Source organism: Zonotrichia albicollis, chromosome 20 (assembly GCF_047830755.1).
Source record: "Zonotrichia albicollis isolate bZonAlb1 chromosome 20, bZonAlb1.hap1, whole genome shotgun sequence".
NCBI lineage: Eukaryota > Metazoa > Chordata > Aves > Passeriformes > Passerellidae > Zonotrichia > Zonotrichia albicollis.
Window position 1 is genome coordinate 10932941 of NC_133838.1, and position 16833 is coordinate 10949773.

The window sequence follows — 16833 nt, forward strand, 5'->3', positions numbered from 1 at the left end:
GTTCAAGAATGTTTAATTTAGAATCTCACAGAAGCAGAATGGGTCTCATGAAGATTTTAGGCCTGGCTTTGAAAGGAGAATCTACAAAACTAAGAAAATTTATGAAAAATGGGGAAATAAGCCGGAAAATTAATATTATTACATATACATACATACCTACATACATACATATATATATATATACAAAATATGAAAGGATATAAATTGAAGATTAATAAATGTATATAAATTAGTGGGTGAGTGGTTCTAATGATTAAAGGAAAGGGTCTTTGGATTGTTATCTTTAGATAAAGACTTTGTCAATTTTGCTACACTTGCAAAGAAAGATAAATTGTTTCACGGTGGAATGTCTGAAGTTAGAGAAGGGAAGGCCAAAAATGCCACAAAGGGCTGGGTTAAGGAAGAATGGTTTCCATGGGAAAATAAATATTTATGAAAAATAACTAGGGCGTCAAAATCACAGAAAAGACCCTGGTGGTAAGAAGAGGAAGGAGAAAGATACTAAACTTCGAGGGAGAGAAGGTGAGAGGTTCAGGTTTCGCTTTCAGCCATGCTCCCTTCAGAAGATAACAGATCCCAACAGAGAAAAGAAGATGTCACATCTCCTTTGGAGGATGCTGCGAGAGAAAGGAGAAGGATTTGGGTCATCGAGGCCGCTGCTGTAGATAAAGGTGTGAAGAGGAGGCACGCAGGGCATCCCGTCCCTGCTGCCGGCGCCGGGGCAGGCGCGGGGCTGCGGCCGCGATCGCTGCGTTGCCCCTTTAATTGTGTCCCCAGCCCTCGGGCGTCTCTGTCCAACGCCCACGTCAGCAAATACCTTTTGTTTCTGTGCCGCTCGGGCTCGCAGGGCTGCGGGAGCAGCGGCGCGGCGCCTGCAGGCACGGCGAGCCCCGAGGCGGGGCCGGGGATCCCGCAGCCACCGCCCGCCCGTTCCCCCCGGCTCGGCGGCAGCGCCCGCAGCTCCCCGCCGGTGAGTGAGTGGCGGCTCCCGCACGCCGGTAGGCCGGGCAAGGGCGCTGGGAGTGGGGCGGAACGGGCCGCCCGGAGCCAGCCGGGCTGTGAGGGGCGGTGAGGAGGGCGCGGGGCTCCGCAGCGCTCACGGGCGCTTTGGTGCCGATCGGTGCCGCCCGGAGCCGCTCGGTGCCGGCGCTGCCGCGTCCCCGCCGGGCGCCATTTGCAGCCCCGGGCGCGGACACAAAGGGGCTGCGCGGGGCGGGCGGGGGCGCTGCAGGCGGAGGGGGCTGCGGGCGGCGGGCCGGGAGCGGCACCGGGCGCTGGGCACCGGGCACCGGCAGCAGCGGGGGGGACACACGGGGGGGGCTCTGGCGGAGCCGCGGCTCCGTTCCCGCGGGCGGCGCGCCCGGCTCGGGGCGGTCCGTGAGGGCGGAAGGCAGCGCAGCCCGGCCGGGGCTGGCGGGCGCTGCGGTCCCCGAGGTGGGAACGGGACCGGGCGGCTCCGGCACCGTCGGGCGTGCCGGGGACCGGGTGAGTGAGTGACGGCGGCCGCGGCCAATGCCGGGGGGGCCCGGGCGCTGCCCCCGGAGCTTTCGGCAGCGGGGCCCGGGCGGAGCGGGGCGAGGCGGAAGCGCCGGTTCGAGGCTCGGCCGCAGCTGCTCTTGGCTCCTCGTCCTCCCGGAAGGCTGCGCAGCCCCGGCGGGCGGCGCGGCTCCAGCCCCGCATCCAGCCCCGCAGCCCGGGCACGGGGATGCTCCCGTCCGTGCCAAACCCCGCGCCCGTCCGTGCCAAACAACGCTGGCTTGGCTTTGTCATCCCTCTTGTCCTGTTGGAAAATGAATCCGTGGTTGAGCATATCGTAGTTTACAAATATATTTGTAGATTTAAAGGAATGCTGTTATTTGGAATAAATAAAGAAATGGTATTATTATAGCTTTTAAATTGGGTCTGACATTTTTGGCTGAGTTACACGGCATTGAAGTCAAGAGTGTAATGATTTTCTTCATTTTTTTAGAGCAACGTTTCATTTCACCTTTTCTGGGATGGAGATTTCTTCTCATCAGTTTCACCTCTTGCAGCAACTAAATGAGCAGCGCAGGCAGGACTTGTTCTGTGACTGCAACATCCTGGTGGAGGGCAAGGTCTTCAAAGCCCATCGCAATGTGCTGTTTGCCAGCAGCGGCTACTTCAAAATGCTCCTTTCGCAGAGCTCCAAGGAGACCAGTCAGTCCACCACAGCCACTTTCCAGGCCTTTTCTCCTGACACCTTCACAGTCATCCTGGATTTTGTGTATTCAGGCAAACTGTCCCTCACTGGTCAGAATGTGATCGAGGTCATGTCGGCCGCCAGCTATCTGCAGATGACCGATGTGATCAGCGTGTGTAAAACCTTCATCAAGTCCTCGCTGGACATCAGTGAGAAGGAGAAGGATCGCTACTTCAGCCTGTCAGACAAAGACGTGAGCTCCAACGGCGTGGAGAGATCCTGCGTGTACAGCGGAGGCTGGAGGGCAGAGAGCAGCCCCCCACACCCCCACTCCAGCCCAGACCCTGGGACTTGCATGATGGGCGGCAACGCTTGGAGCAATTTCAACTATTACCCCAGCTCTCAGAGAAATGCCCAGCAGCAGCAGCAGCAGCAGCAGCTGTCCAAACACGAGCAGCGGCAGGATTCCATCAAGAAATCGCGGCACCTGGGGCTGCAGCAGCCCGCAGACATCCCCCACTATAAATCAAGCAAGCTGGAGGACAGGGCTGCCGAGCCCGCCGGCCACGCCGCGCCGCCCGAGGAGCAGGTTCACATGGACGCCGAGGTGGAAGCTCCTCACGTGGGTTACCAGTTCAGCCAGGGGGCTGAGGTGATGCCCAGGGGCTTGGCTGTGTCCCAGCAGGAGCACGAATCGCCTCGCTCCTCCAGTAAATCCAAGTCCTCCAAAGCTGAGGAGCAATACGGGAGCATGCCCTCCATCCTGGGAGTCATGGGCAACTGGGCTGAAGGTGAGTGGGGTTGAGACACCTGAGAATCCTCTCTGCTGGCTCTGAGGAAATAGGTCTTGCTCAATAGGAAAGCACAGCTGCCAAAAAAAACCCAGATGTATTGTCCAGAAATGTATTTTTGGAAAGTTGACCTCATGATCTTGAAATAATTTTGAGTTCTTGAAGTAGCTGGGGTATTAAATTTCAAAATAAATATAAGTTGGGATATTCTTAAGCTCATTTTCATGAAATCAGAGAATGGTTTTGGTTGGAAAGGATCTTAAAGCTGATTTTGCTCCACTCCCTGCCATGGGCAGGGACACCTCCCACTGTCCCAGGTTGCTCCAAGCCCTGTCCAGGTCTGTGTTACTACAGCCAATGCTCCTCTCCTCCTTTGTTACACTCCTGTGTGATCCACAGGCAAACACAAAACCTTTGTGCTCCAAACAACCCACGAATATTATTTTCACAAAAGCGATGTGCTATTCTTCTCATAACACACTTTGTCCCTACAGCATTACATGATTTTGATAAAAACGACGCAATGATTTTTTTCTTTTTTTTTTTTTTTTTAATCCCATTATTTTCTGACAGATGACCTGGCCAGGATGAGGTTCAAGTGTCCATTCTGCAGCCACGTGGTGAAGAGAAAAGCTGACCTGAAGCGTCACCTCCGCTGCCACACGGGAGAGCGGCCGTACCCCTGCGAGGCCTGTGGCAAGAGGTTCAGCAGGCTGGATCACCTCAGCAGCCATTTCCGAACTGTGAGTATTTTTAGCAGCTGCATGATTTATTTAACGTGGAAATCCAGCTAATTAAACACACTGTGAGTGTATCTGGTTGATCTAATGACTCCCGTGAAGAAGAGGGGGAATAGAAAATTAATTTGGTTTGGTTGCGGTGGAATTGAAGGATAATTTGCAGGAAAGGGGAGGAATTTGTTGGCTAATTGATGGCTTGCAGAGGTTCTGCTCTCTGCAGCCTGTGAGAGCTCCAGTGGGCAATTACTGTGCTGGGCTGGTGCAGTTCAGTGTTTGATGTCTCTCAAATTGAGGCAGTGCTGTGTGTGGTGTTTTCTGAGTCCCCTGTTGTAGGGAGGAAATGGTGAATCTGACTCCATGTTCTTAGAAGGCTAATTTATTATTTTATGGTACTATATTATATTAAAGAATGCTATACTAAAGAATAGAGAGAGGATACAGACAGAAGGCTAAAAGATAATAATGAAAAACTCATTACTCTCTCCTCAGAGTTTGACACAGCTGGACAGTGATTGGTCATTAAGTCAAAACAATTCACATTAAACCAATCAAACATTGTCCAAACCACATTCCAAAGCAGCAAAACACAGGAGAAGCTGATCAGATAATTATTGTTTTCATTTTCCTCTGAGGCTTCTCAGCTTCCCAGGAGAAGAAATCCTGGTGAAGGGATTTTTCAGGAAATGTGACAGTGACAGTCTGTCACTATAGAGTGCAACACGGTGCAAAGCACCAAGACTCCATCAGAAAGGTGCATAACAGAGATTTGTTATACCAACATGTTGCCTTTATAGTTTTTCAAGATATTTACATTTATTTAGCAGACACATTCACTGCCCATTGGTCATAAGAGAGAAACAAAATTCTCAATAGGTGAACAAGGAGCTCTGTCATATCTTTTAACTTTCTCTCTTCCATCACCTTGTCATGGGGATAGCTTTGGTGTCTTCTTTGAGAGAGATATGGGGCTTTCCTAATCTTCAGGAAGCCTTTGCTGGCTCACAATAACAGCACAAAATGCCTTTCCTGCAGCAGTCATCTCCCAAAAACCCCATTTGTGGATGCTTTACAACTCCATGCTGCGAGATGGAGCTTTGCCCCCACAACAGGGGCTGCTCCTCAGGTGTCCCTCTGTGGAGAAGCTTTAAGGAGATGGGGAAGGAAAGGAGTTGGTTCTGATGGAGGGTTTGGATGCAGAGCTTTATTCTGGCCCACAGAACAGAGTAACAGCTCCAGCAGAACTTCCCAAACCGTGTGGTTGCTGTTCCTTTGAACCCCGGTGTGACCGTGTTCACTGGGGTCTGAGGGTGAGGGAAGAGATGAGGATCTGACTCCATGTTTCAGAAGGCTGATTTATTGTTTTATGATATATATTATATTAAAACTATACTAAAAGAATAGAAGAAAGGATTTCATCAGAAGGCTGGCTAAGAATAGGAAAAGAAGGAATGATAACAAAGGTTTGTGTCTCAGAGAGTCTGAGCCAGCTCACTGTGATTGGCCATTAGTTAGAAACAACTCTGAGACCAATCCCAGATGCACCTGTTGCATTCCACAGCAGCAGATAACCATTGTTTACATTTTGTTCCTGAGGCCTCTCAGCTTCTCAAGAGAAAAAATCCTAAGGAAAGGATTTTTCCATCACAGATGTGTGCGACACCCCCGGAGAGATGGGGAGGGAAGGAGGGACAAAGCAGGGACAGGAGGGGAAGTCTCGAGGGACAAAGAACACCTGGATGGCACAATGCCCTCCAGGGATAGAGGGCATCCTTTGAGTCTGCCAGTCACTCGAGATTGACAGGCAGTACTCAGCAAGGGAAGGGAAAGGAGAGGTGATTGACACACCCAGCAAGGAATCATCATTCAGAAACCGAGTTTCTGAGGTAAATGTTTAATGAACCTACTTGGTCTTATCCTATGGAAGCTGTTCCAGCTCCAGAGCTCAGCCCCAAGGGCACTGGGTGCCAGAAGCCAGCTCGCTCTCAGACCAAGGCCGCGGGTCAGCCCCTAGCAAGCAGGGAATATTCAGCTCTGAGTGATCAGGCAGCTCTTGTGATTTCAGCTTTGCTTGCTAGGTAGCTTTTCCTTGGCCTAAGGCTCCAGCAGAGGGTAGAGAGAGGAGAAGCAGAAGACGCTGGCTGTTCCACGAGTATGGCTTTATTGGAGGGTCCCTGAGGGGTCTCAGCTCTTCTTCTTCTGAGTTAGTAGGGGTACAGTATGCTACTTTTATACCCTTGGCCTGGATCCAATCCTGACCAATGGCAAAGGTGTTAGAGTGACCATAAGTGACCAACAGTAGGGTTAACACAATATTGCCTTACATGGCTATATATCGCAGACATTTTTTCATAGAAATCCTTTCTTTCACATTTGTCCATCTTCTGGGAAGCAGAGCCCCAGAAGAAGAATGTAAACAATTGTTATCAATTGTTATGTAGCAGGTTCTCCTGTGATTGGCTCATCTTCCTTGTGTACCATTAAAGGCCAATCACAGGAGCAGCTCAGGGACAGAATCCCTGCACACAGAACTTTGTTATTCACTCCTTCTATTCTATTCTTAGCATAGCTGCTCTCTGCAAGCTCTCTCTTTATTCTTTTTAGTATAGTTATAATGTATGATATATTATATATCAATAAATCAAGCCTTCTGATGAAGGAACAAGATTCTGGTCCTTCTCTCACCCAGTGACTGTCTAAGGCTCCTGTAATAGCTATAGGGATAAGGTACAAGGCGGATGTCCCTATAATGTATGATATATTATATATCAATAAATCCAGCCTTCTGATGAAGGAACAAGATTCTGGTCCTTCTCTCACCCAGTGACTGTCTAAGGCTCCTGTGATAGCCATAGGGATAAGGTACAAGGCGGATGTCCCTATAATGTATGATATATCAATAAATCAAGCTTTCTGATGAAGGAACAAGATTCTTGTCCTTCTCTCACCCCAGTGACTGTCTAAGGCTCCTGTGATAGCTATAGGGATAAGGTACAAGGCGGATGTCCCTGAAGTCAGGAAACTTCTTTGCTGCTGTGTCAGCATTCTATTCTCCAAGGGGCCCTGGCTAAACCTGAGGGGTTTACTACAAATGTTGCCATCACAAGCCAAGCCCATCCCTTGCAGAGGAGGGCATATGTGGCCCGAAGTTTAGAATCCGACTAGCTGAGGGCGAAAGGCCGACGCCCCTCTGCAATTCCTGGCCAGCGCCCTTCGGCGTCTGAGGGCCTCGGGCTGTGCTGGCTGCGGACTGGCTCACACCGCTGGTATAGGGGAGGAACGGAGCTGACCATTTCCCGGGGGTTAAACATTGGAGCTGACCATTTCCCGGGGGTTAAACATCGGTTTGTTGAAGGTGTTGCGGGATCCAAACGCGGGGAAACCAACAGGGAAGAAGTTTCTCCATAGGGGTTGAAACAGGATTATAAAGGAGGGGTGCAGAGGGGGGCATATGTGGCCCCAAGTTTAGAGTCCGACTAGCTGAGGGCAAAAGGCCGACGCCCCTCTGCAATCCCTGGCCAGCGCCCTTCGGCGTCTGAGGGCCTCGGGCTGTGCTGGCTGCGGACTGGCTCACACCGCTGGGATTGGGGAGGAACGGAGCTGACCATTTCCCGGGGGTTAAACATCGGTTTATTGCAGGTGATGCCAGATCCAAAAACACCGGGGAAACCAGCCGGGAAGAAGTTTTTTCATAGGGGGTGAAAACAGGATTATAAAGGAGGGAGGTGGGTACAGACAGAGCCAATCAGGAAAGGTGAGGGGATGAACTTCACAGAACTGACACTCCATGGAGACCAATAATCAAAAGGTAAAGGAGGTGTCCTGGGACCCCAGCCAGCCACCATCTCCAGAGAGGAGAAGGTTCTCGAAACCTGGGAGGAGGAAGGGAGTGATTGACTGGGCCCAGGGAGGAGACAACTTTCACTTATAAGGGAAACCAGGGGAGGAGCAATTACACATCGGCAACTATGAATAGCGGTTACTATGGCAACTTAGCTGACAGGCTAGCAGTGGCGGGAAAAACTGGGGGAACGAAACCATTTTACACATAATAGGGGAGAACAATACATAAATTGGGGGAATAACACAAGAAACTTAACAACACACTACCACAATCCCTTGTGCCTTCCCCAGATCCACCAGGCGTGCAAGCCCATCTGCAGGAAGTGCAAGCGGCACGTGACGGAGCTGACGGGCCAGGTGGTGCAGGAGGGCACGCGGCGCTACAGACTGTGCAACGAGTGCCTGGCAGAGGCTGGCATCGACAGCATCCGCATTGACTTGGAGGCTGAGGCGCCCCTGGAGTTCCCCCAGGACGGGGACAAGGATGCCAGGTGGCACTACGGAGAGGACAACAGGTCTGACGTGGAAATCGTGGAGGACGGCTCCAACGACTTGGTCATCCAGCAGGTGGATGACAGCGAGGATGAGGCGGAGGAGAAGGAAGTGAAACCGAACATTAGGTAGTTGGAAGACGAGGATTGGGAATTTATGTGGAAGAGGGAGGATGTACTGTGAGCAAATGCCCTCTGCCAGCTGATCCTACAGAGACACGTGGTTGGACAGGTCCAGACTTGCATGTATTTATGGACACGTCATTGAGGCCATGCTGGTTTGTTAGCAGAACCCCCATTTTTGGTTGGTTAAAAAATCCATCCTGAAATTATGGATAAACAAGCAAAATGCAGAATTACATGGATAATTTTGATAGCAGAACCCCCATTTTTGTTTGGTTAGAAAATCCTTTCTGAAATTCTGGATAAACAAGGAAAATGCAGAATTAGTGGATAACTTTTATAGCAGAATCCCCATGTGTTGTTTGGTTAAAAAATCCATCCTGAAATTGTGGCTAAACAAGCAAACTGCAGAATTACATGGATAATTTGGATAGCAAAACCCCCATAAGTTTGGTTAGAAATTCCATCCTGAAATTGTGGTCAAACAAGCAAACTGCAGAATTACATGGATAACTTTTATAGCAAAACCCCCATGCGTTTGGTTAAAAAGTTTCATCCTGAAATTGTGCCTAAACAAGGAAACTGCATTATTATCTGGATAATTTTTATAGCAGAACCCCCATACATTTTTTGGTTAAAAAATCTATCCTGAAATTATGGATAAACAAGGAAACTGCATTATTATCTGGATAATTTTTATAGCAGAACCCCCATAAGTTTGGTTAGAAAATCCTTTCTGAAATTGTGGATAAACAAGCAAACTGCAGAATTACATGGATAATTTTTATAGCAAAACCCCCATTTGTGTTTGGTTAAAAAAATCGATCATGAAATTGTGGATAAACAAGCAAACTGCAGAATTAGTGGATAATTTTTATAGCAAAACCCCCATGCGTTTGGTTAAAAAGATCCATCCTGAAATTATGGCTAAACAAGCAAACTGCAGAATTACATGGATAATTTTGATAGCAGAACCCCCATGCATTTTTTGGTTAAAAAAATCCATCCTGAAATTCTGGCTAAACAAGGAAACTGCATTATTATCTGGCTAATTTTTATAGCAGAACCCCCATGCATTGTTTGGTTAAAAAGTCTATCCTGAAATTATGGATAAACAAGCAAAATGCAGAATTACATGGATAATTTTTATAGCAAAACCCCCATGTGTTTGGTTAAAAAATCTATCCTGAAATTGTGGCTAAACAAGGAAACTGCATTATTATCTGGATAATTTTTATAGCAGAACCCCCATGAGTTTGGCTAGAAATTCCATCCTGAAATTGTGGATAAACAAGCAAACTGTAGAATTAGTGGATAACTTTTATAGCAGAACCCCATGTGTTGTTTGGTTAGAAAATCCTTTCTGAAATTCTGGATAAACAAGGAAACTGCAGAATTACATGGATAATTTTTATAGCAGAACCCCCATAAGTTTGGTTAGAAATTCCATCCTGAAATTGTACCTAAACAAGGAAACTGCATTATTATCTGGATAACTTTTATAGCAGAACCCCCATGCATTTTTTGGTTAAAAAATCCATCCTGAAATTATGGATAAACAAGCAAACTGCAGAATTAGTGGATAACTTTTATAGCAGAACCCCCATTTTTGTTTGGTTAAAAAAATCCTTTCTGAAATTCTGGATAAACAAGGAAACTGCAGAATTACATGGATAATTTTTATAGCAAAACCCCCATATGTTTGATTAAAAAAATCCATCCTGAAATTATGGATAAACAAGCAAACTGCAGAATTACATGGATAATTTTTATAGCAAAACCCCCATTTTTGTTTGGTTAAAAAAATCCATCCTGAAATTATGGATAAACAAGGAAACTGCAGAATTACATGGATAATTTTTATAGCAAAACCCCCATTTTTGTTTGGTTAAAAAAATCCATCCTGAAATTCTGGCTAAACAAGCAAACTGCAGAATTAGTGGATAACTTTTATAGCAAAACCCCCATGTGTTTGGTTAAAAGATCCATCCTGAAATTATGGATAAACAAGGAAACTGCATTATTATCTGGATAATTTTTATAGCAGAACCTCCATGCATTTTTGGTTAAAAAAATCCATCCTGAAATTCTGGATAAACAAGGAAACTGCAGAATTACATGGATAATTTTGATAGCAGAACCCCCATGTGTTGTTTGGTTAAAAAATCCATCCTGAAATTATGGCTAAACAAGGAAACTGCATTATTATCTGGATAATTTTTATAGCAGGCAATGCGGCACATTTCAAAGCCTCTTGCAAGGAGGTTTAAATTCTTTTTAAAAAGTCACAGATTATTGTAAATTGTCAATTTTTTACACTTTTAGAGAGGTGGGGTTTATAGAAACAAAGTATAAAACCCCCCAGACCAGACAACCTCTCCTGAGTGTTCAGAAGTGAGAATTATCCATGAAATGTCATAAAATCTTCATGTTATAATAAGGAAAACAGCAGCTAATTAAGAAAGAGCATTTAAAATGGTTTGACACTTTTGTCTGGAAAAGGATTTCTGTAAAATTTATTAGGATGAGACGAATCTTTAGCAGATCATATGTTCAAGATTTATTTCTTTCAAAGAAAATAAGCACATAAATGCTTAACATATCAAACTGATTTAAATTGGGATCATTAATTGATGGCAGTAGATGTCTTTGTCTCAAAATTAGGATCTCAGGCTGGGTTGGTTTAATAAGGACTATTAAAATATTGGTTTTTTTTATATTTGGAAACCTCTCCAAAGTGCCCAGACATGGTGGGATTGTTGGGGTGCAGGGCCAGGAGCTGGATTTGGATGATCCTTTCAGCTCAATATTGAATTCTCTGCACCTTTTCCAGTCTGTACCAGTAAAACCAAGATGTCCTGCAAGTTCTAGACACCATATTTGTGTCATTTCACCCAACAATTAGGCTACAGGGATGGGTAATGATGAAGAAATTTTATTTCTCTACCAAAATAAGCTTGGTTTTGCTGCTTGGTGGGTTTTTGTTACCCAGCATTGTCAGAAGAGAGGAGCAGGAGATGCTCCTGGGCTCCTGCTGCTCTGCATTCCTTGGATACACCTGAGTGTTCTTGCAGCTCTTGGCATCAATGGCTGTAGATTTAGAAAATTCTATTTTTTTTCTTTCTTTTTTACAGCTTTGTAAGCATGTTTGGCTGAACCCTGGGTTTTCTTACACAACAATCCCGCATACATATATATAAATATAAATATATATGTATATGTACTATATAACCCTTGCCAGGGACAGCTAAAAAGTCACTCTTTGATTTTTAGTTGTGTAAAAACTGTATAACTTTTCTTGTATCATCATGACCAGAGAGTGCAGAATTTTCATTCCAGGCTGCAGGTGACCAACAAATGACAACTTGAGAACTTCATGCTAAATTCAGTGTAAGGATTGTGCACCCTCCTTTTCATGGAAATCCCAAGGACACAAGAAATGGTGTTTTATTCTTCCTACAAAAATTATAATTTATTGGTTTGGGTTTGGGGAGGGAGTAACTTAAAAATCTTTGTGATGACTCAGATGAAAAGATCTTAAACAAGACTTACACTTGATTTTATGGGACACTTGGTCAGCAGCCCAAAAATGGACTTGATGTGAAAACAGACATTTAATTTCTTGGAGCTTTTCAACTCCTAAAATGCCTGTTATTAAATGGCTTAGAAATATTCCTGAGCAACCTGGACTAAATCAAACACACAGAACAAGAAAGATTTCAAAGGATATGGAGTAACTTTGCTCAAATTTCAGAGATGTTTCCCTTTGCCTTTCCATTAAACGGTTTGAGAACAAATCCCAGGTATCAGTGCCTGCTGTCCCAGGGGGAAAACGTGGCTGGAATGGGGCTGGGTTTGTTTGGGGATGGATAAAGGGGAGGGGAAAATGAAAATAAAGTGAAAATAAAGTGTTCTCTCCAGACCTGACATCTTCACTGCCAACTGCAAAGGTCAGGCTATTAAGTGTTTCTTAATAGTGGGGGTGTTTTTGGAAGCAAAGGGATTTTTGGATCAATACTCAATTTAATTAGAGATCATAAATCTAACAATGCTGAGGAGCAGATGCTTCACAACGAGCTCTGAAGTGGCTCTAAACGGGCAAATGGAGCAATCTATCCACAGGAAGACTTTGACTTTTTAAACACAGATTAATTGTTGATTTGCTGGGCAAATAAGGGCTTTATTTCTGGATTTATATGTTGTTATTCTCATTAGTAGAACTAGATTGCTGTAGTCGTTTTTGAAGTATCATATTAAACTTGGAGGTTTAGCTCAAGGCTGCAATCCCCACAGTCAATGATGTTTTTCTGGGTTTTAAAAGTTACCATTTTTACATTTGTTGTCTTAATTTTGGTCATTGTTTCCTTCCTTTTGTATTGCAATTCGAGATAAATGTTAAGTGCCTTCTGTTTTCCACGTCCTTCATTTTACACTCATGTATTTTCCTTGTTGCTTTTTTTTCTCTAAATGAAAGCATTTTTCTTTTTGTCTCCTTCCATTGCCTCTGATTGTCTTCTTCATATTTCTGTGAAGTGATATGAAATATTTCATATCACTTGCCCCTCATCAGCTCAAGGAACATTTCAAGGAGGAAAGTAAAAACCACACAGGGATGTTCCCATTTAATTTATTTATTTCCTGTATTTCTTTCATCTTTATGTCTCTTAGGGACAGGGTTTAGTGCTGGATTTGATTTTAGGGGGTCTTTTCCAAGAATTCTGTGATTATTTTTGCTTGGTTTGTGTTTATTTTGTAGTGACAAAACCACAGTCAAGAGTGAAGACAAAGTTCATCATCCTCTGATCAATGTCTCTTAACTCTCCTTATTTTCTGACAACATCTTCCCATCCTTTTGAAGGCTGAAATGCTGAATTAAAAAATCCCCTCTCTTCCTTTTCAGGTGTTTCTTACAGAATTATTTCAGCCCCAAAAAATCTATGACTTGTGTGATGCTTGATTAGTTCTTTCCCATAATTTCCCATCTTTTTTTTTGATTGCCATTAAATTGCCTAAACATCCGTATTTGCTATCCAAAAAAATGTCATTTGTCCTTATCTTAAACAGTTTGGTAGCCCCACTTAAAAAAAAAATAATTCCAAAGATTGAGTTAAGAATGAATCTCCCTTTCCGACCTTTTGGAATTTGTGTTCTATTCCAGTTCTAAAGAACTGACATAAGAAAAAAACCCCAAAAATATCGATTTAGGGTCCTTTGAAAATAGTGAAAGCCCACAGATCTCACAGAGGGCTGACTCTGACTGCTGCAGGCATCCTTGCATCACTCCTGGCTCTGCAGAATGTTCCATCCTCCAGGATTTTGGGATCCAGCTCAAGTTTTCAGTGATAACTTCAGAAAAAATAAAAAAAAAAAAAAACCACAAAATTCTGTTGAATATAAAATAATGGAATATACATTTCTTCCTTGAAGCATCTGGTCACTGTCAGAGTTCTGCCGTGCCAATGTCTACCTTTCTTATGTTTTAGTTACTTTTGGTTGGAGGCAACAAGTAAAAAAAATGAAATAAAAGAAAAAAAATCTCCAATTCTGCCCAAAAGCTTGAGTTTTGAAGAAAAGGATGTTCTAATCCTCCAGCCCTTGCCTTGCAGAATTTTTCCATTAGGTGCAAATTCATGCCAACACTGTTGAGTGATGGGTTTAAGTTGATAAGCCACTAAGAAAAGCTTATAATACCATTTAGTTAAATATTTTCTATACTGTTTAACTTAAAACCTTTCTACATTGGAGGCGTAACCCTTCATCCTGTTTAACTCATGAAATGCAAAGAGGAGGCTTATTCGGTGCATCAAGAATTTGAAACAGAACAAGAGATTTTGTGAGGAAAATTGGGAGGAGTGGCTGGAAAGAGCCTTCCCTATCCTGGCTTAGCTGAAGGAATAAATTAAACACGATTGAAGATCTCACCGGCGCTTGCTGTGGGATGGGAACTGTTCCTTTCCAGGTTCTTTGCCTGCTCTGAGGAGGGAACTGCACCGATGACTGCAGAGCTTCCTGCTCAAAATTATCCCGAGATCTCCAGGAATAAGACTGAAAAGACTGAAAGAATCTCATCTAACAGGCACGAATTTGAAAGTGTCTTGTCTTCTAACAAGCATCCCGATTCCATTTTCCACCCAGAAGGGAAAAGAGGACAATCTGTGCATTACACTCCTACAGCGCAGCGCTTTGCTTTGGGATTATCCTCATTGTATGACTACAAAAATCCCGTTATCAAAATGCTGCGATATCGAGTTAATATCATTAATCCTACACCGCGGAGCTCCGGATTTCTGCCGTTCACCATTCAGGTGGCGCCTTCCCTTTGCGAACACACACAAAGGTGGCAACAACAAAGCCCGGTGTGAGCGGGGCAGCGGCTCGGAGCAGCAATGTGGGTGTGGGGAACGGGGAGCGGGGCAGGCGCGGGGCTGCGGCCGCGATCGCTGCGTTGCCCCTTTAATTGTGTCCCCAGCCCTCGGGCGTCTCTGTCCAACGCCCACGTCAGCAAATACCTTTTGTTTCTGTGCCGCTCGGGCTCGCAGGGCTGCGGGAGCAGCGGCGCGGCGCCTGCAGGCACGGCGAGCCCCGAGGCGGGGCCGGGGATCCCGCAGCCACCGCCCGCCCGTTCCCCCCCGGCTCGGCGGCAGCGCCCGCAGCTCCCCGCCGGTGAGTGGCCCTTGTGCTGATGGGAAGGAGCGGGCGGGTGGCGGTGAGGAGGGCGCGGGGCTCCGCAGTGTCCGGAGCCGCCCGGAGCCGCTCGGTGCCGGCGCTGCCGCGTCCCCGCCGGGCGCCATTTGCAGCCCCGGGCGCGGACACAAAGGGGCTGCGAGAGGGGGCGGCGGAGCGGGGGCGCTGCCGGCGGAGGCGAGAGGGAGCGGAACGGGAGCGGAACGGGAGCCACGGGGTAACCACGGGCGCCCGGCACCGGGCGGGACACGGGGGGCTCTGGCGGAGCGGGACCGGGCGGCTCCGTTCCCGCGGGCGGCTGCGGGCGGCACACCCGGCCCGGGGCGGTCCGTGCGGGCGGAGGGCAGCACGGAGCCGGCCGGGACAGGCGGGCGCTGCGGTCCCCGCGGCGGGACCGGGACAGGGAGCGGGAGGCGCCTCCGGGCTGGCGGAGCGGCTCCGGCGCCTTCGGGCGTCCCGGGCTGCCCCGGGAGCGAGCGGCCAATTCGGCCGGGCGGGCGGGTGAGTGACGGCGGCCGCGGCCAATGCCGGGCGCTCGGGACGGGAGGGCGGCGAGCCCGGGGCGCCGCCGCCGCATTGGAGCGGTCCCGGTGCGCCGGGGCGGAGGCTGCGCCCGCCGTGCGCCCCCCCCGCCTCAGCCGCGGCTCTGCCCAGGGCGGGAGGGCCAAGTTCTCCGGCGGAGTCTGAGAACCATCATGGCTTGGTCGATATAATTTTCCTTCTTTTGGGATACTGAGTAATCCCGCTGGGACTCTTTTCACCTCTTTTGGAGTTAAGTTTCTTCTCTCTTGTTATGCAGAGTAGCGGCCGCGGGGAGACTGGAGATACTTTGGGAATGTGATAGCGCTTTTAAAAAGAGAGCTCATCTCTTTGAATTAGGATTCAGCGTCATTGATTTAGATGATCACGATGATGTTTTTTCCTTTACAGCAAACCTTCCTGTTACTCCCCGCCTGGAATGGAGATTTCTTCCCACCAGTCTCACCTCCTGGAGCAGCTGAACGAGCAGCGGAAGCAGGACTTGTTCTGTGACTGCAACATCCTGGTGGAGGGCAAGGTCTTCAAAGCCCATCGCAATGTGCTGTTTGCCAGCAGCGGCTACTTCAAAATGCTCCTTTCGCAGAGCTCCAAGGAGACGAGTCAGCCAACAATAGCCACGTTTGAGGTCTTCTCTCCAGAGACGTTCATGGTCATCCTGGACTTTGTGTATTCAGGGATATTGTCTTTAACGGGTCAGAATGTGATCGAAGTCATGTCAGCCGCCAGCTATCTGCAGATGACAGATATCCTCAATGTCTGCAAGACCTTCATTAAGTCCTCATTGGATATTAATGAAAAGGAAAAGGATCATTACCTCAGCCTCTCGGCCAAAAGTGCGAGCACTGAGCCCACCGCTGCCCGCCCGGCTCTTTACCGCTCCAGAAGGAAAGCAAAGAGCAACCCCCGGCGCTCCTACTCCATCCCGGATGAAAAACCCAACGGGAACGAGAACTCCTGGAGCAGCTACAGCAGCTACCTGTCCTCGCAGGTGATCCTGCAGCGGGCAGAGACGCAGCTCTCCAAGAGAGGCAGGAAACAGAGCTCCACGAGGAAGCGCCGCAAGCACCGCGAGCTGCCGGGGGGCAAAGCGGACAGAGCCGAGCGAGCCGGAGCCGCCGATCCCGCCCACAGCGCCCGGGGCAGCGCCGAGGAGGAGGAGGAGGAGGAGGAGGAGGAGGCCGAGTTTGATGCCGAGAATGAGGTGGAGCAGGATGAGTTCGGATATCACCCCGCGGCACAGGCCGCAGCCAAGAGGTGGTCGGTGGCTCAGCTGGAGCAAGAACTTTCCAGAACTCCTGAGTTCATGGAGTTAAAGGCAGAAGAACTGTACACCTCCATGCCCACGATTTTAGGGGTAATGAGTAGCTGGAATGAAGGTAAACAATAGGAACGGCTTGGAAAAGTTTGGGTTTGTTTAGGAGAATTCAGGTGGTGATTTGGAAGGAATTGGTGGGACAAAAACT

General features: G+C 47.4%; 4 protein-coding genes across 9 annotated transcripts in view; 2 read left to right on the plus strand and 2 right to left on the minus strand.

Moving 5' to 3' along the window:
• LOC141731332 (uncharacterized) lies at positions 1-1781 on the minus strand. Of its 3 annotated transcripts, XR_012583375.1 has the most exons (3): positions 818-1781; positions 508-617; positions 1-89 (listed from the first exon to the last, which is right to left on the minus strand). XR_012583375.1 is itself a non-coding variant. In XM_074555943.1 (2 exons), exon 1 carries the CDS (start codon positions 1768-1770, stop codon positions 532-534), a length of 1239 nt encoding a protein of 412 aa, XP_074412044.1. In that variant the 5' UTR covers positions 1771-1781; the 3' UTR covers positions 1-89; positions 508-531. The 3 variants fall into 3 exon arrangements, 2 of the variants coding, with proteins under 2 accessions (XP_074412044.1, XP_074412045.1); XM_074555943.1 differs by having other exon boundaries at positions 508-1781; XM_074555944.1 differs by lacking the exon at positions 1-89 and having other exon boundaries at positions 98-617.
• Positions 561-9127, plus strand: ZBTB8A (zinc finger and BTB domain containing 8A). 4 transcript variants are annotated; one of them, XM_074555933.1, is made up of 4 exons: positions 561-671; positions 1970-2952; positions 3526-3695; positions 7824-9127. In XM_074555933.1, exons 2-4 carry the CDS (start codon positions 1998-2000, stop codon positions 8154-8156), a joined length of 1458 nt encoding a protein of 485 aa, XP_074412034.1. In that variant the 5' UTR covers positions 561-671; positions 1970-1997; the 3' UTR covers positions 8157-9127. The 4 variants fall into 4 exon arrangements, with proteins under 4 accessions (XP_074412034.1, XP_074412032.1, XP_074412031.1 ...); XM_074555931.1 differs by lacking the exon at positions 561-671 and adding an exon at positions 834-970; XM_074555930.1 differs by lacking the exon at positions 561-671 and adding an exon at positions 855-998.
• Positions 860-16833, plus strand: part of LOC141731330 (zinc finger and BTB domain-containing protein 8A-like) — a 27983-nt gene continuing 12009 nt past the window's right edge. The window contains exons 1-2 of the mRNA XM_074555923.1: positions 860-970; positions 15761-16746. Of these exons, the coding sequence (XP_074412024.1) occupies positions 15789-16746 (958 nt within the window). The 5' untranslated portion in view covers positions 860-970; positions 15761-15788. The remainder of the gene's footprint in view (positions 971-15760; positions 16747-16833) is intronic.
• LOC141731334 (uncharacterized) lies at positions 10289-15779 on the minus strand. Its single transcript, XM_074555950.1, has 2 exons — positions 14069-15779; positions 10289-13492 (listed from the first exon to the last, which is right to left on the minus strand). The coding sequence occupies exon 1, from the start codon at positions 15405-15407 to the stop codon at positions 14448-14450; it is 960 nt and encodes a 319-aa protein (XP_074412051.1). The 5' UTR covers positions 15408-15779; the 3' UTR covers positions 10289-13492; positions 14069-14447.